The 23,848-nt window shown below is 37.9% G+C and overlaps 1 protein-coding gene across 1 annotated transcript; it reads right to left on the minus strand.

Moving 5' to 3' along the window:
- Positions 1 to 4,020: 4,020 nt before the first annotated feature.
- Positions 4,021 to 23,358, minus strand: LOC139943794 (E3 ubiquitin-protein ligase MGRN1-like). Its single transcript, XM_071940608.1, has 14 exons — positions 23,169 to 23,358; positions 18,567 to 18,685; positions 17,173 to 17,270; positions 15,508 to 15,627; positions 14,680 to 14,797; positions 13,698 to 13,925; positions 12,598 to 12,715; positions 11,607 to 11,654; positions 11,319 to 11,398; positions 10,221 to 10,311; positions 9,571 to 9,634; positions 7,635 to 7,815; positions 7,211 to 7,490; positions 4,021 to 6,563 (listed from the first exon to the last, which is right to left on the minus strand). The coding sequence occupies exons 1-14, from the start codon at positions 23,254 to 23,256 to the stop codon at positions 6,307 to 6,309; spliced, it is 1,890 nt and encodes a 629-aa protein (XP_071796709.1). The 5' UTR covers positions 23,257 to 23,358; the 3' UTR covers positions 4,021 to 6,306.
- Between the last annotated feature and the right edge of the window lie 490 nt (positions 23,359 to 23,848).

Here is a 23,848-nt window from a genome sequence, read left to right on the forward strand (position 1 = left end):
TTTGAAGCACATATCACTGGCTCAGCATTTCACATACATAAGACTTTTACGTTTTCACAAAGTTGCACATCCTTTGACCGATTCAAGTTTTCATTTTAAGTGTCAAACCTTAATTTGCATTTTTTGTTTACACACATGTTCACATCATGGCAAATATGCTCAGGAATTAATTACTCATTAAACACATGCAAGATTTAAGATTCTGTATAACATGTCAACTTTATTTTCAGTAGTGCAATCAAAACATTTACCTTTAATTGACATTCAACTTTTAATGGTTCTCAAAACATTGGCTTGTGGCGATGGGATAGACTTCCCACTTAAAATGGTGATAGTATGTTTGTATGCATAATTACTATTCTCACTGTTTCATTTCATTTATGTTATTTAATTACAAAAGATTTCATGTGAAATGTACATCATTTTTTTTGTAGATATTCAATCCAATCCTCTTGAATTCTAGAGCCAAATATTACACACAAAACAGGATACAATGATACAACAGGATAAAATGTTCCTGTTAAAACATTTATGACCAATTAGTCCAAACCCTGCCTACAACGCCCTCTATGTCCACCAAGAAAGCGTATAAAATACAGTTCAGAATTGGACATGGTCGCCAAGCAGTCTGACGATGCTCCTAAGCTTAGAAGTGAAACGCAACTTACTAAAAGAATATGCAAGTAACATTAACATTAAGTTTGGATTTGAAAAAACACTGAACCTCTTAGCTCAGGATGCAATGTTCATTAAGTTACATTTCACCAATGAAACCATCAATGTGAAGACATGGGCTCTTGTATTACTGAGTGTTTAGTTATCCAAGAAGACACTTCAAAATTGAATCAAGACTGTGGCCGATGATAGATTAAAAAACTCCTATCTTAGCTTCAACATCGCAAGTTTCAAATACCTAGAGCAGGTTGCACGGGGCCCAATTTCAAGGCTCTTCCTACTGCCAAAGTCTGCGCTTGTGATTATCATTCTCTGCTTGTTGTACAAGTGCCGCATTATGTGCTAGCTGTGTAAGCAAAGAATGCCTAGTAACGTGGTGTTCGCACGGGCAAAAGCAAACATTCCCTGCTAACCTGTGAAATATGCTTGCCAGTGCGCAGAATTACCCGCACTGCCAATTGCTTATACAGTTAGTAGAGCCATCAAGTTCAGCCCTGGGCCAAATTTCATACAGCCTGTAATAAAAAAGCACAGACAAGTTTTGCTTAACAGAAACAGGTTACCAGCCAAAATTACAAAAAGCTAATATCTGCCCTGCTTGCGAGTCAATGGTAACCATGTAAGCACCCAGTCGCCTAAAACGCACACTACACTGTATAACACACTGGAGCACTAACCCCTGGAAATGGCACAACTAAGATTAGGGAGCAACACCATGAGCCTCTGTTTAAGTTTACCAAAACGGAATTCCAAAGCATCTCAAACTCAGTCCAACTATTCATGTACATGATCGCTATTTACAAATATATCTTTATGTATGCATGATTAATTCAGACTGCTTTTATAAATATACACAGGAGGGAATAAAATCAATGTATAAGGACTCTCTCAACTAATGATAAATACTCTTCCATTATAATGAACGACAATATTATTGTGAAATTATCTAACAAAATCAACATAAATACAATTTGTACATATTCAAAAGTGCGTTTCTTAACCCATGGTGCCATATGTCTTTTTCTTCAGCTGCACCACGCATATGGAACTCTCTATCACTTAATCTTAGATCTTGTCTTTTGTCTGTCCATTTATTTTTGTTTTACAGCACCTTGAACACCCAGCAAGGTGTGCACATTACAAGTGATTTCACTACAGATGTCACTAAGATTCATCTTTACATGTGTTGTGAATTTTTGTGAATATCATACTTTGTGAACTAACGTGTTATATTTTGAAGCAATTAAATATAGTTTTTTATGAGTTGTCAAGAGAAAAAAAACCTCAAAAGCGATAAGGGAAGAGAAAAATAAATTAATTTACACAATCACATCTCTACGTCTTGCATTTTTATGCAGCATCATCAACATGAATTCAACCCTGTCTTATTGAATTATATTTAAAAAATTACACACTCGAAAAATATATTTACTGGTGAGTGAACTTCAAAGTTTTGAAAAAAGAAACAAAATCACAAATGCGGGAAAAAATCCTGAGCAATCACACATCATACGATTTCCAGACTTTAAGACAGTGGACACTATTGGTTATTGTCAATGACCAGTCTTCTCATTTGGTGTATCTCAATATGTGCATAAAATAACAAACCTGTGAAAATTTTAGCTCAATTGGTCGTTGAAGTTGCGAGAAATTATGAAAGAAAAAACACCCTTGTCACACGAAGTTGTGTGCATTTACATGGTTGATTTTGAGACCTCAAATTCTAAATCTGATCAGAGGTCTGGAAATCAAATTCGTGGAAAATTACTTCTTTCTGGAAAACTATCCTTTCAGAGGGAGCCGTTTCTCACAAAGTTTTATACCATAATCTCTCCCCACCACTCGTTACCAAGTAAGGTTTTATGCTAATAATTATTTTGAGTAATTACCAATAGTGTCCACTGCCTTTAAGAAGAATTCATTAATAGTCTGGTGCGGTGAGATTGTCGAGTTGTGGTTGTGGGGTAATGATTCAGGTCTCGAAGATCAAATACTGCTCTCGCTTGAAGCTGCTGGCTATCGACTACTGTACAGCCAGGAGCAGTAGTCTCGCGAGGGCCAGCAGTCTCGCAAGAATACTGCCAGTGTCGCGGGAATCGCGCAGAGAGTCAGAACACTATCACTGCGACAGACACTTAACAACTTTCCATAAGTCTTTAAGATTACTAGCATAGGTCACTTCTATCAAAACTCTCTTACAACAGGGGGTGCCATTGTGTGGCGATTCTAAATCAATTAACAGTGTAATTAGAGGAATCAAATAACACAAACTAAATATAACTATATTGTTACTAATTCACATCTCTGAATGATTAGTCACTAATCAATATTCTTATTATATACAAAACACTCCCTTTTACTTTGTTAAAAAAAATTACTTTAAAATTATCTGTCCAAAAAGCTCTCAAATAGACACTAAAAGCACTGGACACTATTCTTAATAACTCTAAATAACTATATGTAAGTATGAAAACTTACCAGGTAACAAGCAATGGGGAGCTGTTGATAACACATTGTGAGAAACGGCTCCTCTGAAGTAAGGTTTGAGAAAGTAGTAATACACCAAGTAAGAATACTTGGGCATGCCCATTTGTAGTTGGGGCAGGCCCCTTTGTACTTTGACGTGCCTAGCAGTACTTTGACATGCCCATGAGGCCCATTTGCAGTTGGACGGCCCATTCGAAGTTGGGCACATTCGTAGTTGGGCACATTCGAAGTTGGGCACATTCGAAGTTGGGCACATTCGAAGTTGGGCACATTCGAAGTTGGGCACATTCGAAGTTGGGCGGTACATTCGAAGTTGGGCGGTCCATTTGCAGTTGGTAACTTAAGTTGGTCAGACCAGCTTGAGGTTGGTCAAGCTATAAACTGCAGTAGATAATGCACTTGATCAGGGCCAAACTATAACTGGGCAGAGTCTACAATTTGGCCACAACATAGTTATTAAACATACTATGAAAACTTTTATGGTGTCTTGTTTACCACAGTTTTTAAGGACTTACTTAGAGCAAGTTCGAGTTTGCTTGATCACATCACATATATTTAGTACAGTTTCCTTATTGTATTCCATTAAAGAGAAATCTGCATCATTTTCTATTGCCACTGGACACCTTTGGTAACTGTCAAAGACCAGTGTTCTCACATGGTGTATCCCGACATTATGCATTTTATAAAATAACAAGCATGTGGAAATCTGTCATCTTAGTTGCACGAGATCAATGAAAGAAAAAACTATTTATTATTCTCTTGCAATTGGGATACACAAAGTGGGAATCAATCAATCAATCCGCCGCATTTTTCTCATAGTGACGAATCGGGAAAAAAGTGCATTCCGAGTAAATCCACTTTAATGTTTTGACGTTTATTCATCCATTGCTTTCATATTTTTCTACCTTACATAACATTATCATTTGCAAAGTGGAAGGTATGTTTCTTAGAATGTAAAGAAGGTATTTGTTTCTTTTATTTACAACGAAACGATCTAAAATAAACATTTAGAGCCTTTTAAACCTATATGCGTCAGGATGTAAAAAAACAGTGTCCTCGTTTACACGCGTATCCATCACTTGTTGTGCCCGATTCGATTCATCAGTATGTAAAAAAACAAATCTACGCGCTTGGGCTTGTTCCTCAGTAATGTCACCATTAATGCACGTAAATGAACGTGTTCTTATAATTCATTTGCATTACACATGATATTTAACTGTAAAATCGGATGCACTGGTCCATAATTCCTTCTTTTAGGGGATGGAGAGGAGAGAATGGGGTCGGATGGGATGAGAGTTGTTGGCACTGTGTAAATAAATAAATAAATAAAAAACAGAAAAACTTCCATCAATTAAAAGGGAGAACACATGAGATTTTTCATTCCATTTTGGCCTGGTTAACCTCCAGATATTAATTGGAAGGTATGTAATTTTTCCCAAGTTATTCCTTGTACTAATCGGCATATGATTTTGTGTGCACTACTTTCAAAGGATTTCATTTAACACTCAAACTATGTTTATGACTGACACCAAGAAATTCTGATAAATGCTCCAGTAAAACCATTGATATTACTGTAGAATTTCTTCCATCTAGACTCAAAGCTTCACACAATGTTGCAAAACAGTATAAGCATAATTTCATTCTCCAAGTAAAAACAATCCCGACTACAAAAAGTACTCATCATGAGCAAATTATTTTGGACTTGACCATTAAACGAGTATACAATGCCAACAATTCCCTTTTCTCGGCACGATATAGATTCCTGAATTACTAAGATTAGAGTAACCGATAACCCCATATCAGAGAAACCGATGGTACCTGGCATACCATTGATACGTCACGCATAAATGTGGTTACCAGCACATTTGCCTATTCATCACTATGTAAAAAACAAAACGGTATATTTTTGTGTTTACGGAGTGGCGAATCACTTATTCCTCAGAATGTCAAGAAACGTTTACTAGCCTTCAAAATATTCGCCAACTTTGTGTCTTTATATCTTAAAAAGGAGACATTATTTCGGTTCAAAACCTTCAGAAGTGAATTCAGAGCAGAAACTAACCCTAAAGCTGCAAAAGCTTCAATTTGCTCAAAATCGCTGATTCCCCACAATGAGAAAAACTCCCGGAATCAATCAACCACAGAGACAGCAAAGGTCTGTTGCGCCAATCTCCTGTGTCCACGTCCTACAGCCTCACGCCACATTTGGCCGATTTCGCTACGCCGGCCAAGTGGGATTACTGGGCCAAATTTTATAGAGCTGCTTTAGGCCGATTTTGTGCTTACCGCTCGATTTTCCATTTCATAGCGCTGCCAACCCTAACCAACACGAAAGGCATGCTTACCTTCTGGTGCTTATCGCACCAAGATTTATGACGTAACAATACAAATCCATAGTGAATGCTCCAGATGGACGCCTAATTTTCTCACTAACCTGTGAATTACGTTAACACCTTAGCAAATTTTTCTGGTACAGTAAGGACCAATATTTGCTTACCTACTGTTAAGCTATGAAGCAGAAAATACTGCTCCTCAATTTTCTCTTCGAGGCAAAAAATTAAGTGGGACACAAGTGACTACAACAGAAAGTTTGGCCAATAACCTTTTTCTGTTAAGCAATATTTTTCTGTGCTTAGCAATTTTTTTTTTAGCCCTAGTCTGTAACAATATTACCAAACGTGTCTAGTGCCTTTATTGTTTAAAAAAATCTTTCTCTCCTTTTGGAGAACCTTCAACCATTCGTTCATGAATCCCCTTTTCCAGCCAAACTTTTCATAGATTTTTTGCATATGTTGGGATACACCAAGTGGGAATGCTGGTTTTCGACAACTACCAAATGTGTCTAGTGTTTTGTTTCCAAAAAATATTGTCTTTGCTTTCATCTTTGGGGAAGCAAAGCAAAAAAAATTTGGAACACCAAGTGGGAATACTGGTTTTCGACAATTACCAAACGCGTCCAGTGTTTTGTTTCAGAAAAATTAGTTTTTGCTTTCATCTTTGGAGAAGCAAAGCAAAAAACATTAACCACCAAGTGGGAATACTGGTTATCGACAACTACCAAACACGTCAAGTGTTTTGTTGAAAAAAATGTTGTCTTGGCTTTCATTTTTTGGAGAAGCAAAGCATTAACATTGAACTCCGACCCTACACCATTCGTTCATGAATCTCCTCTTCCAGCTGAATATTACTGGGTGTGGACAGCAACTGCCGGGTGCTTCCAGTGCTGCTATAGCTAGCCTGGCTATCCCTGTTGTTGATGGCGCTTGGATTACTCTGTGGGGTACCCGGTAACTCCACGTCCATGATGAAGCTCATGGTGGCGCTGTTGTACGAGAGCTCAGCTGCTTGGGGCTCTTCGGTCTCGTCGTACATGACTGCAGCGAGGTTGTTTTCAAGATCGTCTAGAAATTCAAGATAATAATAACAATAATAATAAAAAATAGTAATAATATTGCTTTATATGGCCCCATCTTGTTGTATTTGTATTCTGTTGTGTTTTTCTCTAGAGCGCTTAGGACATGTTTTATTACTATGTGTTATGCGCTATAAAAGAATTGTTAATAGTTATTATTACATAGTAAATAAATGAACTTATATGTTAATTAAATTAATTACAATTGACTGAATGATTTTATTATAAGATTAACATTTAAGCTAGGTAATCAATGCTGTATACACATATGAAAGAGATGGGTTTTTAGGGTACCTTTGTATGATTTAAAGGAGAAGATAGAATGAATGTGATGGGGGAAATTGTTCCAGAGAGGAACAGTAACGCTGCATGACCGATTTCTGTAGATTTAAATATTTTAGTGAGAAATAACCTCTTCCTCAATAACTACGTTACTTCAGAGGGAGCCGTTTCTCACATTGTTTTATACAATCAACAGCACTCCATTGCTCGTTACCAAGTAAGTTTTTATGCTAACAATTATTTTGAGTAATTACCAATAGCGTCCAGTGCCTTAAAACAACATTATACAGTCTCTTCCATTGTGAATTATTTTGTTTTCAAACATCGTTAGAAGAACAATTTACAACAACTCACATCCACCATCATCGATTGCCGTCTCCTGCAGTCCGCTGACCATGAGTCTGTCCACGGTTGACCCCTTTCCCTCGCTGCCGACGGACTTATTGGATTTCACTGATCCTTTCCCTCCTGCCAAGGGGTGCTGATCAGAGGTCATTGACCCTTCGATATCCACACCGTGTGGAGACGCGGTACTGCGACCATTGCTGTCCTCAGCGGATGCGGTGCTGGGCGGGGTCTCTTTCAGGACGTGTGGGGGCATGACCGGCTTAACATCACCCTGCTGGAACAGTTCCTACGTCAAAAGAAAATTAACAACCGTTGGTATTTGTTTGCGGGTAAATCGACTGCAGGGGTCTTTTTTTTCATGTAAAATGTATCGTCTTGAAATATTGTCTGGGAAGTGAGTGTTATTTGAAGCTCCTATCAACAATCTTACCACAACATTGCTGGGTGCAGTGACGGCCTGCGCTTTACTCTTCTTATTGGTCTCCGGTAGAGAGCGGACGCTGCCATTGGCCATTGAGTTCGTCTTGGTCTCACTCTCCTCTCGGAAACCTGTGGAATGATCGTCACCGGAGCGGCTACGCAGAGAGGCTGCTGAACAAGACCTCGGCTTCCTACAAAGATTTAAAAGGTTTAGCTTCCAATGGTGATATACTGTATAATTTTTTATATGCAAATTATTTTTGTATTTAAACTATTTTTGTATAAGTTGGCCACGAGTGTAAAAAAGGATGAACTAAACTGTCTATCTTTCCATCTAATTTCAAAGCCAGTTATTCCAAAGTATATTTGACATTATTGTTTAACAAGATAAATAATTTAATATAATACTATGCCTATATTACTATGTAAACGTATTGAGACGCTATTTTGAAATGTGCTATATGAGGACTAGTTATTACTATTACTATGTTTATAAACTTTTGAAACAAAATACATTAATCTACCCTTCAAGTCAAATAAAACCAATCGGCTAAGTGAAATTGGGAAAGATATTATGAAGGCAAGGTAAATAACAACAACTCAGATAAATCAGAAAATGGAAATCAATAATCACAATCTTTATACCACAAAGACAAGTCTTTATTTAAAGGCAAGACCTAAGATAATGTGATAAGGAAAAAGACCTGCCCCCAGGAGTGTTGAGACTTTGGCCAATTGAGGAGAATAAAAGCAAGTACAAACACTCAAGGGACTTTACTTGTCAAATTTAAAATGGAACAAAATGACATTAATAGCAAATATTAAAAGTTTAAAGTTAAAAACAACTGCCAGCAGATACGTGATGGACACATATTCAATGCAAGCATGGCAATACAACAAATAACATGAGAAAAACACTCAGGGCACTCTACAGGTCAAAGTTCAAATGGAACAATAATTGCATTAACAGCAAAAGTTAAAAGTTAAAAACAAGATACGAGATAGGCACTTATTCAATGCAAGCATGGCAATACAAGAATTAACACACTTGAGGCAATATACAGGTAAAAGTTCAAATGGATATTAGAAACATGCCATTCACAGCAAAAGTTGAAAGTTAAAACATTCAAGCACAGATAAAAGACAATAATGCACATTGGTAAAAAGCATTCAAAGTTGCAACGAGAGGGAATTAAACACGAAGGAAGGAAAGAGAGCCAGCTGGAGCCCGAAGAAACAAAGTTCCTGTCTAGAGGCTCTCCTCTCCAGCTGGTCCTAAAGAGACCAACAATATGCATCTAAATATTAATAATATAATAATACTGATTCTCAAACAGCGCCTTATCACACCCTTAGGAGTGTGTCAAAGTGCTCTGTATTTTGTCCTAAAAGGTTTGTGGAAATACATTTTTGTGGAAGATATTTTCCTTTATAGCACCATGTATGGTTTAAAAAGTGCCGTAGTGCAATATGCTGCCTATCAAACCAGGAACACCGGGGCGAACCCCTTCTCTTTTTGAGAAGTGCACTAAGTTCTTGTACGTGCGTTACACAACACACAGGACCTACTGCTTCACGTACAATCCAAAGGATGCAGAAATAATGGTCAAGTGTCTTTCTTAAGGACACAAGTGTCAAGACCGGGATTCAAAACTCACACTCTGCTGATAAGAAACACCAGAGCTTGAGTTTGGTGTTCTTATCCCTCTGGCCATGCCACCCCAATATCATGGTTGAGTTCATCTACCAGGCATGTGAGACTATTCATGAAAAATAAAAGAGGAAAAGAGAAAACCGGGCAAGAAAGAAACAGGAAAAGATAATATTCCTATACTTATGTACACAGAAAGAGAAGAGAAAAAATTGAGGAAAATCAAAACCCAAAAAGAGGAAGTCTCACATGCGTGATCTACACAGCACCGAGAGTATTAAGGAATGTCACCTACCTACGGCCTCGACGAGACCTGCCCTCGCTTGACGCTGATCCAAGAAGCCGTTCTCCTGCAACGGCTGCAAATATCACAAAGAAAAACAAAGCACACAAGATCAGTGGCTGTAGTCTATATAGTTTTTTTTGTGATTGCTTTTATGAAACTTCTTAACTGGCACAACACTATGAAAAATAATCTACACAGTAATAATAAAAAAGATAAATATGTTGCACATTTTAAATTACAGTATGAACAATTTCATACAGTGCTGGTATATGAATAATATAAGATCAGTTGTTGTAGTCCATGTATTTGTTGTAGTATTTTTAGTATACTTCTTAAATGGCACAAATATATTATTTAAAATTTTAAGGATTATACAATTACACACATTAAGTAGTATTCCCAGCCAATTTTCTATACCGCCAGGGTAGTATTTAAAAAGCAGGACAGTTCTTTTCAGAACTGAGAAGTCTCCAGAACATCCGATAAATCTACTCTGCAATAGTAGAGCGTTGAAAGACAGTTCTCTAAGAACAAACTCTACCTGGCAAGTAGAAACACACATGGTGTTACTGCAACCAAATATATATCGATACCTCACCAAGCAATGCCTCAAATCCTATTTAATTACACACTGTCGGTAAAACGAATATAGCTTTTACCTTCAGCACCCGTCCTGGGTGTGCTTGGACCATTGAGGGCTTCTCCCAATGGAATGGCTTCATAACCAGCAGGGACATTCTCCTGACTTGTCTAAACAAGGAAAACAAGTTGTTTTTTTTATGTTTAATTAAAAGTAAACTAGCTTTTAATTTAAGTAGATAATGCAAACATTTTACTATTATAATTTTACATTTCTGGTAAAGAAACCATCAGTCACATAAGCAATTTAAAAAAAAAAAGAATCATGATAATAGCTAATTCTTCAATACTCAGCAATGGAGAAAGTCCTTGAACCAAATAATTTTTGTTTTAATCACTGTAGCACAAAAACCTGAGGAAACCTGTTAGTCTTTTACACGCACTACAAATCATAGTACACCGGACCCACGGCTTAATGTCCCATCCAAAGGCCAAAGCAATAATAATGGACACTTTTACAGCGCCAGTATCCACCGCAAACAACGCTCTTGCTCTACAAAAGAACAACCATTAAGCAATGAAAGGTCAAGTATTGATCTCAAGGACACAAGTACAGTGACTGGGACTCGAACCAACACGCAGAAACCTTGAGCACAAAAACAGCTTGAGTCCAGTACTGTTTACCATGACACCAAGAAACATCAATATCAACACAAACAAAAAGCCTGACTTTAGATTTGTTACTTCATACATTTGAATATTGATCAATTCAATAAACATATATTTCATGATGGAGGTTACAAAGACAAATACAGGTTATTTTACGATAAAACTATTGTGTTGGTGTGAATAAATAATGTCATATAACAAACACTGCAACAAAAACACAAATCTTTGGAAATATCAAGAAACCTTAAATCATTAAGCATTATACAATCATAGGCAACATGTAGGGACAATTGAAGCAAAGTGCTTTTATGCTTTTCCCTTTGACAGACATTGATCAGATAAATGTAAAAAGACTGTTAAATCAAAATATCAAAATATATAAAACAATTGTTTTTAAGAATTGTAGATACAAACACAAAAGACTTTTTTAAAAGTGTACACTCTAAATTATAGATTGTGGATGCATTTAAGGAGCACTTAACAATAAGTGTTGAGGCAGTAATACTTACAAGATGGTCATCATCAGTAGGGGTGGGAACGACCGATCCAATCTTCCTCAGAGCTCGGATTTGGAGAAGGGCTCGGAAAGCTACGAAGAAAAAACAAATCATGATCATCAAACATTTTGGGATTTCAGGTCACAAACGCTTATAGCAATTAACAAATATGGCAAATTTGATGATAATGTATGAGGAACAAGAGTATCTGGGCTGTTCACTTTGGACCAGACAATCTACTTATTTTTCCAGAATTACCCTCTGATTCTAGAGGATATGGGGGGTCCGTAGTAAACTTACGTGCACGGCAGATAGGACAGCAACTGGCTTGATAACGCAGAGAATCAGCTGAAATGAAACAAAAATCACTCATTGAAATACCAGGTTTACAATTGGCGTTTGCAGAAAAGACAAAAAGTATTAGGCACATCAAAACTTTGTACTGCTTTTATTTTTCATTGTACGACTCAGAAACCAAAAAGCAGCTGGCTCCATAGTGCAGTTGAAACAAAAGGAAAACCTGTCGTTGAAAAACCAAGTACTCATTCACTATTTACAGGACGGACAAAAACCTTAAGGAACAGCAAGACTTTTGACCTTTTTGTTTGTTTCTTGTTTCTTTTTTTTCTGAGAAACCAAAACCAAGGAAATTAAAGTATTTTCCCTGCCCTGTTTAAAGAGTGAGGGAAACAATGTGAACCCTATAGAGACCAAAGCAGCCAAAACGGTTTGTACCAAAATGCCCATAGCAGCCACAAAACAGCCACAAGGTTTGGCCTACTTCCATGCACATAATATGAACAATAAATAAACAGCTTTTATAAAGTGCTTTATGAATCAATAGAAACAAAAAGCTAAATACCTGACCAACTAAAAGATAGGCCTAATACTATTTATAATGTGACATATCCTATAGAAAAAGTTCTACAATATACACATACAAATTTAAAACAATCGAAACAACAAACCTATACATAAACATATACAAATGTATTATTAATAACACAATAAAAGATCAAGCCCTTCAAAATTCATTGAATCAGGAGTATAATTATGACCAATAAAGAGGTCAAAGTAAAGTTCACGTTCGGAAATTTTCAAATGTAGTATCACACAAAACTAACTTTTCTGTTTCATGTTATTTCTGGTGATATTTTTACTGACAAAATTTGATTGAATAAATGAATGGTATTAGCAATGTCTGTCTGTTTTGTGATGATAATACACAACTTAGTGGTCTCTAAATGGTGAAAGTGAAGGAGTTTTTGAAGTAAGAGATTAATCAGCTCACCACATGTGCTACAGAGACACAGATGCCTGCAGGGTAGGATGAGGGTATCTCGAGCATCAGACATACAGATGACACAATCCGAGCCAACGTCGTCAGCAAACTCATCTTCCTCCACAGTCTACAATAAATAATAATCATAATAATAATTTAAAAAACATCATTTATATTGTGCATTCTGGATCACAGATCCCTTGATGCACAATTTAAAAGGCTATAATAATGTACAAAGATACACTACAGAGAAAAACAATCAGGTAAGTTGTATACAAATATTAAAATGTAAAACATGAATAAGAAAAATTTGCCCTATAGACTAAACCACCTTAAAAATACAAAAACATATTTCAAAATCTAACGAGAAAAGTGACAAGCTAAGAAATATATAATCAATAAGCTAGAACTTAGTTAATAAACACCCCAGTAATGAGCCGAACACAAATAGGGATTTTCTATTTACACAATAACAACAATTAATATACAAATAAAGAAAATAAAAGTATGAATATTACTACTAATGTTACCCCCTTCAAATTTCGTAAGGATGTAGGTTTGGGTATCAACCAGCCTGGTTGGTGGAGTCTTCACAACTTTTTACGAAGCAATTATGTTTAAGTGCCTTGCTCAAGGCACAAGTGTCTTGCCCAGGTTTCAAACCCACACTCTGCTGCTGACAACACCAAAGTTTGGGTCCGTTGGCCTAGACCTCACACCAAGTATAACACCATCGTAGGGTGTTGTGGCTGAGCGGATAAGAGCACCAAACTCAAGCTCTTGTGATTCTGTTCAGCAGAGTGTGGGTACGAGAGGCGTGACACTTGTGTCCCTGAGCAAGACACTTAACTGTAATTGCTTCTCTCCACCCAGGAGTAAATGGGTACCTGTGAGGGCAGAGATGGTTCTTGTGATGGATTTAGCCGAGTAGCGCATATTTGTTACATTAGGCTGTATACTCCCCAGGGAGCTGAGATGGTTGAAGGAATGACTTGCGGCGCAGTGACTAGGAGGTGATAATGTTGGAAGCACTTTGAGACACCCTTCATGTGTTTAAAGCTCCACAAAAACTTATTATTATTTTTATTATTAATATTATTGTATCTAACCTTAGCATCCCCTGTCGCCTTATTCTCAATGCCGAAGATCTCTTGCAGCATGTAGTACACACCGTCCACCATCTGTTTCTGCTTGAGGGGCTTGATGGTAAACGTTGTCTCCACGTTCTGCTCCAGGGTAGCAAAGAGGGCGTGGCTGTGTCCAGCGTGCTCGTCTCCTTCCTCAACGATGCAGTGGATGACGATTGGAATGACATCCTTGCCCGGAGTGTACGCAAACTAGAGGAAAGAGGATCTAGTCATATCAAAAAATGGATCTACGCTATTGGTAGAATCATTACAGCCCGGTTCATACTTCGAGCGAATACAAATTTTGTCACAAATTGGCAACGAATAATCCTCAACAGTGGAGCTTTGATCAACTTCTGCGAAACATTCGCTGCGAAATCTGACATGTGACGTCAACATTCGCTTCGCATTCACAAGTACAAACCAGGCTTCTGTCACATGCATGCCCTTAACTCACTGGCTCAGACTGGTCACTTCTTACAGGACCCAATATCATAAAGCTGTCAAGCAGGAAATACTGCTTAGCAAACTTGTTTTGGGTGATGTTTGGCATGCATCAGCTTGCATTTGTTTTATATGTTTGTATGTACACAGGATTTGACTGCGAAATCGCTATGTGAAATGAATGCGAGGTTAAAGGTGATTATGAACGGGATTGATACAGGGTCAAGGCTGATCTGTGGCGTAATTTACGAGTCTAGAAGTGTGACGTCAGATGTACAGGGTTGGAATGTTGAAGAGGGTTCACTGTACAGAGCCCAATTTCATAAAGCCTGAAAGCACCAAAAAAAGAGTTGCTAAACAGAAACAGTTAACCAGCCAAAATTACGTTAGGTTTACATTGTTGTGACTGGCTGATGCCCCACTAAAATTTGGCTTAGCAAACGCTTTTGTCAAGCAGTGTGTTCTGCTAAACAGCTTTATGAAATTGGTACTGGATGAGATTAAAGGTTAGTGAGTTTACCTCGTCCTCATCAAACACAGAGGGGTCAAAGGTGAACGCCGGCTGGTAGAATGTCTGACTGGAACCTCGCTCATAATGGAATGTTTCTGATCTCAGTGAGGGATCTCGGGCAGTATATCTGAACGATAGAAACAAGTCAACAATATTAATAACATAAATAGATGTTGAAGGCATTGTAAACTTTGTTTTTTACCATTGGATGTTTTAAAGACACAGGACACTATTGGTAATTGTCAAAGACCAGTCGTCTCACTTGGTGTATCTTCACATATGCATAAAAAAACAAACCTATGAACAATTAATGGGATGCGTACGTTCCAAATTCGCCTCCATAATTAAATGGGTCACAACGTTAACATAAAACAACATTTTTGAATAAGTAATGTTATGGAATCAATGGAAAAGTGCACGACGGCCAAGTGGCCGTAATGTATGTGATTTTTATAAGGGCTTCACGGCAATTCACTGGGGCATCGTGGCAATGGCCGCTGGTGGCCGCTGTAGAGGTCGAGGCCTGCAGCTCCCTCTAAAGTGACATAGTTTTTGAGAAAGAAATACCCATTTCACAAACTTGATTTTGAGATCTCAGAATTAAATTTTGAGGTCTGAAAATCAAGCATCTGAAAGCACACAAGGTTATTTTTTCTTTCATTAATATCTTGTAACCTCGGCGACCAACTGAGCTCAAATTTTTACAGGTTTGTTATTTTATGCGCATATGTTGAGATACACCAAGTGAGAAGACTGGTCTTTGACAATTACCAATAGTGTCCGGTGTCTTTAAGGAAGGATGTCTATAGTAATCTAATGAGTATAGTTTTTACTCACACTGCATGGTTGCTCTCTATCTCCTCACGAGCAAAGAAGTGTACAGTGATCGCTGTTCTTGCCTCAGCATCAAATATAAACTCTATGGAGTATTGGTTATCGTCTCCTTCCTCCCCCTCTCTGTAAAATTATAATAAATTCAGTCATATAAATAATAATAATAATTTGGGAGGCGAATCATCCTTACTGGGATCTGAGAGCTGGACTGGGAAGGAGGCGGTGACAATGTGTTTTGAGAAGCAGCCAGCCACATCAACCCATTTTGACTACAGAGCCTAGCCAGAGATCAAAAGTGTCTGATTTTTCACGAGGGAGAAAAACCCGGATGGTCTGGAAAACCCTTGTGGAACAGCAAAGAACCAACGCACAACTCAACTCACATATTATGGCCCTGGCTAGGTACCGAACCAGGGTCACCTTGCTGAGAGGTGAGCGCTATATGCACAAGCCAACTATTATATGAACAACACAATAATGTGTCGTTTTGTAACCACTGTGGGCAGTACTGGGCTGACCTACCTAAAACTTACAAATTTCACCCAGCACTCTGAGCAAAATACCTTGCGCCACCCAGCAAAGATTTCCCCAAGAATAAATGAAAACATTGTCTGCTGTGTATACTATTGATCTGAGACACAGCTAATGATAAGGAGCATCTGATGTCACAGAGAGAGAACACAGTCAAAAAGACGATTAACAAAAGCTCATGGCCCCATTGCATGAACAGTTTGGAAACTTGGCATTATGCCTGAAGCTTGCACTTCAGCAATAATGGCCCCCATTATTAAACATGAATTATTTTGTTGGTCAGCTCGCCCTTGGTGGACTTTGACAAAGTTGGATTTATACCCCACCACTAAAACTGGTCTTGCTACAACCCTGGTAATAATAATCATAAATATTAGTGGCTTCAGAATAGCGCTCATATCCGTCACTCAGTGACGCTCAAGGCGCTTTAACATAGAGTATTTTCCCGCAAGGTGTGTGGGACAATGTTTGAATTATGAGACCTACTTTCTTTTACATTTAGAAGCACCATGTTATGGTTTACAAGGTACTGTGGCGCAATATGCAGCCTATCAAAACAGAAACACAGGGGCGAACCCCTTCTCTTTTCGTGCACTAGGTTCTTACATGTACATGCATCACACAACAAACACGACCAATGGCTTTAATATTCCCATGTGTCTTGCTGAAAGACACAAGTGTAATGACCGGGACTCAAACCCACACTCCGCTTATCAAAAACACCAGAGCTTGAGTCATAGAACAACGAATCCCATCTCCTTCTTCCTGATCTTGTGATAAAAGTATAACTGTATTTAGTTGAGGATGACTGGGTAAAAACATGATTCATTTTGAAGTGGACTGCGTCAAAATACATCAGTTTTGTCACACCACCAATTGGTGCTTGAGGGTTTTTAACAGGTAGTCACTTCAGGGTCCAGTTCCATGTAAAGCACAGAAAAGTATTGTTTAACAGAAACAGGTTACCAGACAAAGTTACATTCAGTTTACGTTGCTGTGACTGGTGCCCCACTCAATTTTTTGCTTAACAAAAAAATTTGAAACAGAAATTTGTCAAGCGGTATTTTGGCCCTGGTAGCCAATCAGACTGCTTTTCAGTGGTTCCCTTTCAGGGGTAAGTGACAAGAGTTTTCTTACCTAACTGTCTTGACTAGTTTCAGAGAATCTTTCCTGATGTTCACCAGACTTTTCAGGGTCTTGGTTGGCTCATTCGGCTGGAGTGACGTGTACTGGAACTAATTGATGGCGGGAAAACAAAAAAAGAACAATTTAATAGTCAAACCTTCTATTACAATGTCATCCAGGGCTCGAATGTTACACTGGACCACAGGCTTGAGGCCAATAGTTTCGGAGTCAAGTCTGTAAACTCATCACTGGACAAGTCCAGTAGTCTTGTGTATTTTAATTGAATATTCATTAATACCTAAGACAGTGGGCATCACGTGGGGGTGTTTGAACGAATGATATAACACCAGTAAAAGTGTTGAAACATGGGTGTGACACGCAAGCTTGCACCCGTGCTTATAAGTCAGTTTCTTCATTCCTATTGGTTGAGAGCAACGGCTGGAACAGTTGTGCCACATCGCGATACGCCCGCAGCAATCTCCTTATGTAAAGAGTTGTTTACCCGAGGGCCTTACAATTTCATAGCAGGAGGGGTGTTGTGTTGAAAGAAATAATTGAACAATTATTTTACCAAAAAGGGAATTTATGAATCGGAATCAAAGTGTTGAATTGTTTTTCAACTAGTGGTTTAACCCCGCCGAAGCCTGGTTCTTGATAATTTATCTTGACTTCGTCTTGGTAAAATTATCAAAAACCAGGCCTCGACGGGGTTAAACCACTAGTTGAAAACCTCTTCACCACACATTGATTCCCTTTAATAGAATCTCTTTGTAATATCTTTAAAAAAACAAGTTATGTTCAAATGTATCGTATCCCAATACAGACAAAGAGATAAACCTTCTCTTATACTCTATGCGTGTTCAAATAAAAATAATAGGCATGTTGAACTTTTCTGGCTCTGTAAAAGGGTCTGTGTACTTTTTGTACGATACACAACACACATGTCCACAAGTTTACATAAAACTTACACCACACTTCGAAGATAATGATGGTAGAAAGCTTCTCTTAAAATATTACTTGCTAAGGTGTTGTATTGTAGTTTTTGAGAAATGAGTAAAACAAATTTCGAATTCGTCTCAGGTGAGAGGAATATTATGTCAGCATGTACATCAGAATTCGCGACTCTCCTGAAAACATTCACTCTGTGATTTTTTCTAATAATCTTGACGCCTAATGAAGCTGAAACTTCTGTCTATTCATTCACAGTGGGTAGGGATTCATGTCATGGCCAAAACATACAAAAGGTATCAAACCCCTTTCAAACAACTCTTGGTCTTGTGGATTTTCCCTTAGATTCAAGCCATGTAAACACATGCAATTTCACTGTTTGGGAATTTGTTTAACTTCAATTCTAACAAAAAATCCACACAATCTGACAAACTGAGAGATTTGAAAGTCTTGCTTACGTGTGCTGGTCTTGAGCATAGATAGTTCAGATCAGAGTTCTCACCAAATAGATACGCTTCTGGTTGTGGTGTGTCGAATCGCTGTCCACCCATACTGAAATAACTGCCAAAATAGCATCCTAGGAAACAAGAAATGAGAAAAGGTCAGTTTTAACCCAGGTAACAACTACCTGAAAGAAAGAAAGACATTGCCATCGAGATTGCAGCAATTTTGACCTTTGTCTTTCAAAAATTCCTGGTCACAGGCACTTTACCAACTGACTGGCGTGTTGCAAACATCTTGCCTATCTTCAAGAAGGGGGATAAGAGTATACCATCCAACTATCGTCCTAAGTCGATCACTTCCACCTGTTGTAAGCTCCTAGAGCACATCGTCTTTAGCAACATCATGGCCCAATTCAACAATCACGACATCATTGTTGATGCTTAGCATGGCTTTCGTTGAGGGCGTTCTTGTGAAACCCAACTAATCATAACAGCAGATGACTTGGCGAAATCCATCGATATAAATCGTGAGCAGGTGGATGCGATTGTGCTTGACTTTTCCAAAGCCGTCGACCAAGCGCCCCATCAATGCCTTATCTGTAAACTTTATCACTACGGAGCTATGGGACCTCTGCTTTCATGGACTCCAAACTTGTTGACACAGCGTTTCCAACGTGTTGCCATGGTTGCCACAGATTGCCAGTCTTCAGACTGGGTCCCAGTAATATCTGGGTTCCACAGGGAACTGTTCTAGGGCCACTCATCTTCCCGCTACATGTATTTATCAATGACTTGCAAACCGGGATTACCTCTAAACTACGTCTGTTTGCAGATGACTGCCTAATTTATAGATCCAGCTCATGCATCAATGACAGTGACATCATACAGCAGGATCTCAACTGTCTTCATCAATGGTCAGTTGACTGGCAGATGTAGTTCAACATTAAAAGATGCCACATCATGAAGTTTACCCACCGACGCAAGATTACAAATACCCAATACCAACTGGGAGGCGACTGTCTCTCTTCTGTCTCAGAAAAAATCAAACGCCGTGCAGCCATGTTTGTCCTCCATAAGTACCTCCAAACGGACAGTGTATCCAAAATGTTTCAAGATCTACAATGGAAAACCTTAGAATGGAGACGACAAACTACAAGCCTAAGCCTACTCAACAAAATCCACTATATAAAATATAATAACATTATTCTTGACTCAATAAAAACTGGTACAGTTTTCAGACATTTCACTAAAAAGGAAACATCCTTACTAATTTGATTGATTTTTTCCCAGGATTTAATAAATGTCAGTTCTACAACACTTACTGTTGCCTAACCTATCCATCAAGGGTGGAAAACAATAAACAGACAAATGCCTAAAATATCCTAGGAGGAGAAACACAGTCAATATTCATGATAGTTAAGGAAATGCCCAAACCATCCTAAGAGGAAAAACACAGTTAACATGTCTTTATTGTTCATAGAATAGTTGGGGAAATGCATAAACCATCATATGAAAAAAAAACAGTTAACATGTATTTTTTCTTCCTATGATGGTTGAGGCATTTCCTTAACCATCCTAGGAATAAAAAACACAGTTGACATGTTTTTTTATTCCCAGGATGGTTGAGGAAATGCCTTAACCATCCTAGAAAGAAAAACAGAAGTTAACATGTATTTTTTATTCCTAGGATAGTTAAGACAATGCCTCAACTACCCTGGGAAGAAAACGTAAGTTAACATGTATTTTGTATTCCTAGCATAGTTAAGGAAATGCCTCAACCATCCTATGAGGAAAGCACAGTTGCCATGTATGTGTGTTTTTGTTTCCAGGACAGTAAAGGATACATGTATGTCTCAACTGTGCTATAAAAAGGACTTTAAAATCCTAGTTTACCTGAGCAAGTAATATTGGATTATTATCTATAAACACTAACAGTGTAAGTTTAAATAATTTACTGAGCAATTATCTCTTTTCTCAAATCCTTAGTCACTTCAGAGGGAGTCTTTTCTCACAATGTGTTAAACCATCAACAGCTTTCCTTTGCTCATTACCAAGTAACTTGTTAAACTTGAATTATATATTTTAACCACTTCGTACGCCTAGCCTCTTGAGTGTGGGGACATCGGTAAAAGAAAAGAAAATGTTTTAAAAAATGTTTTAAAACGGTCAAGCTGTCCCCGTCCGCTCATCAAGTGTCTTGATTGTAGTTGTATTTTGGTGTCCATTTTGAAGCACTCTAGACATGCTGTTTAAGCCATTGGACCCTTTCGGTACAGAAAAAAAAAAAAGTTCACAAATTTACAAATAATTTACAAGGTTTACAGAAGGTAATGGTGAAAGACTTCTCTTGAAAAATTAGCCCATGAAATGCTTTACTTTTTGTGATAACGGCAAAATAATGTAAACTCTCGTTAGCGAGAATTACGGATTTATTTTAAACACATGTCATGACACGGCCAAACGCGAGGAGACAAGAGTGGGCTTTTCCGTTATTTTCTCCCGACTCCGATGACCGATTGAGCCTAATTTTTCACAGGTTTGTTGTTTTATATATAAGTTGAGATACACGAAGTGTGGGACTTGGACAATACTGTTTACCAAAAGTGTATAATGGCTTTAAAGCCATGTCCCCTCTTAACCACATGTCATGGGGGATTGGACAGCAAAGTCTTCTCTGCTTACTGTGCAAGCGCTGAATTTAATTTCTGCATTACATGCAGCGGTGTAAGCGATGAATGCCTATTAATGAAGAGTACATGCACAAGCAAAAATACCATGCTAACCCATGAAATCCATACAAACATACATACATATCAGCATTTATATCCGGTACCTTTTTCCTAAGGTTTCAAAGCATTAGAAAAACCACACAAAGTCTAAACTCAAGATGTTCCAATGTGTAAATACGCGGATGTCCCTGCTTCTTCTGTAACTGTTGATTCTTTGATTAAGGAACCCGTGACTTGGATCGGACGAGTTGGTCTTTGAAAAGCATTTGAAACCATTTGTTGTGAAATGCATATATGGTTAGAAAGATATTTTAAAAGTGGACTATAATGATTCAAAATGGTTTAGTCCAACTCAGTCGTGGTACGGCAGTTTAGCGAGTAGGCTGGTGTACAACCCTTGGTAATTGAGTGACCAAAAATGTAAAGCGTTGAGCTTATTGAGAAGTCAAAAAACGTGCGATGCGGCAGAAAAACAACAGTGAGTACCGCGCAGAGAATTGCATTTTTTGACGATGTTTTTAATTTCACTCAACAAAAAGGAAATACAAGCATCATGAACAGAATGTATATTGAGTATGTGGGGAAAGTTTTGGTAGTGTAGTACAAAAGACACTTCAGTTATTGCAAACTTTCACTTGCTAATTTGCAAAATGTATTGCATTAAGGAGGCCCCAAATATTAGACCCCTATATAAAGGCTCACAGCACACGAAACAGGTCAACTCGTACCCAAGTCAACTCGTACCCAAGTCAACTCGTACCCAAAATATTATACCCAAGTCAACTCGTACCCAAGTCAACTCGTACCCAAGTCAACTCGTACCCGGGTCAACTCGTACCCAAGTCAACTCGTACCGTATAACGTAATGCTAGATGTTCATCTCTCTTCTGACTTTTTTTTTTTTCTCGGTGTTTGGTGCTTATAAAGACATATGAGACATAAAAAGGGTTAACTTTTTTTTAAGTTCTTCTCTTTTTTACTTAAAAACAAACTCATTCAATATAAAAACATACAATGTATAGTACGCAAATGTTCCGTGTTTTTCTTGTTAAAGGGTTCCCATTAGAAAATTTCATGATAAAAATTCATTCAATTCATTCATCTGCGTATGTTCTGATTATCTTTTTACATGTATCTGCAACATGACAAAAAGAAATCATTACAATGAATAAAAAAAAATAAAAAATAAATCACAATATTTATCAGTACGAGTTGAAACTCCAAAATTTTGTAAAAATTTATTTGGTACGAGTTGACTCGGGTACGAGATGACTCGGGTACGAGTTGACTCGGGTACGAGATGACTCGGGTACGAGATGACTTGGGTACGAGTTGACTTGGGTACGAGTTGACTTGGGTACGAGTTGACTTGGGTACGAGATGACCCGAATTCACAGCACAGGGGAGCCTTATCATTATAGTTTCTAGAAGTAGGGAAACCCACCCTTGTTTCTGTATGTTTCGCCGTGTCATGACATGTGTTTTGAAAAAATCCTTAATTCTCGATAATTTTAATGTTTTCTCAAAAAGTAAAACATTTCATGGAATAATATTTCAAGAGAAGTCTTTTCACCATTACCTTCTGTAAACCCCCTGACCCCGTGTAGGCCTACCCATTCCTACATTGTGTAAGTTATTTGTAAATCTGTGTGAACTTTTTTTCTTCTTTCTGTTCCGAAAGTGTCCATGGCTAAATAAGCATGAAAAAGTGGTGGTGCCGTACGGAAACATTTCCGTTGAGGAAAAAAGAAACGAAAAAAGAAATGATGTGTCACGCCGTTCGTTGGCTTGGATTAATCGTTGTTTCACACTTTACAACGTAATCGGACGACGTTTCCGGAGTCTTCATGAAATTGAAAAAGAAAATGTTTTACCAAAGAAGATTTACCTGTCTTTGGAGGGTATCTGTAAGCAGATGACGCATTAATGTCGAGTTCCTGGACATTGGATCGCTGGATACTTGTCAACCCTCCCATTCTGAAGTCACTTTGTCACCACTTGGACCACGAAATGGGGTTTAAATCCGTTTAATTCGTGACATTAGTTTTGTCGTCACTCAAAGTGAAAAATAAACAAAATGGCGCATGACTAAACTCATGAAACAGTCGTCCGTCTAGTGGAATAGCTTTGCGTTCTTCGCGTGAGAGGGCGCACTTGAACAGCTCTGTTATTATTTTGTCTTGCCTGCAGCGAAAGCTTAAAAGTGTCCCAAAATAATGAAACACAGAAATTACCATCATTACAGAAAGATACATTTCTACATGCAACATGTTTGAACCCATGTCCAAACTTAACAGGACTTAGTGGTTAAATTTGAGAAGAAAGCTAAAGATAAATATTTCGCATTTAAATTGAAACTTTGCAACTAAATTATTATTATTTTTTACATTGATAATACGCACTGAAGGCCTACGTGGGTTTTTGTTGGTCTTAAAAACCTAAATATGTGATTCGTCGCAAAAACAAGCATGAGATCGTAAATTGTAGTAATACAAGGTTTAATATATAATAATTGGTAAGAACTTTGGAATTCCGATCGAATTCAAGTATTAAAGCAATTGTTTGTGT

Source organism: Asterias amurensis, chromosome 11 (genome assembly GCF_032118995.1).
Source record: "Asterias amurensis chromosome 11, ASM3211899v1".
Lineage (NCBI taxonomy): Eukaryota > Metazoa > Echinodermata > Asteroidea > Forcipulatida > Asteriidae > Asterias > Asterias amurensis.

What these genes read in the sequence shown, in the direction of transcription:
- LOC139943794 (XM_071940608.1), bottom strand. Translation starts at nt 23,256, where the DNA reads ATGGGAGGGTTGACAAGTATCCAGCGATCCAATGTCCAGGAACTCGAC. An exon ending in CTGTCCTATCTGCCGTGCAC is followed by an intron (nt 11,399 to 11,606) that starts GTAAGTTTACTA and finishes TTTTCTTCGTAG; the next exon opens with CTTTCCGAGCCCTTCTCCAA. An exon ending in CTACTGATGATGACCATCTT is followed by an intron (nt 10,312 to 11,318) that starts GTAAGTATTACT and finishes TTCCTTGTTTAG; the next exon opens with ACAAGTCAGGAGAATGTCCC.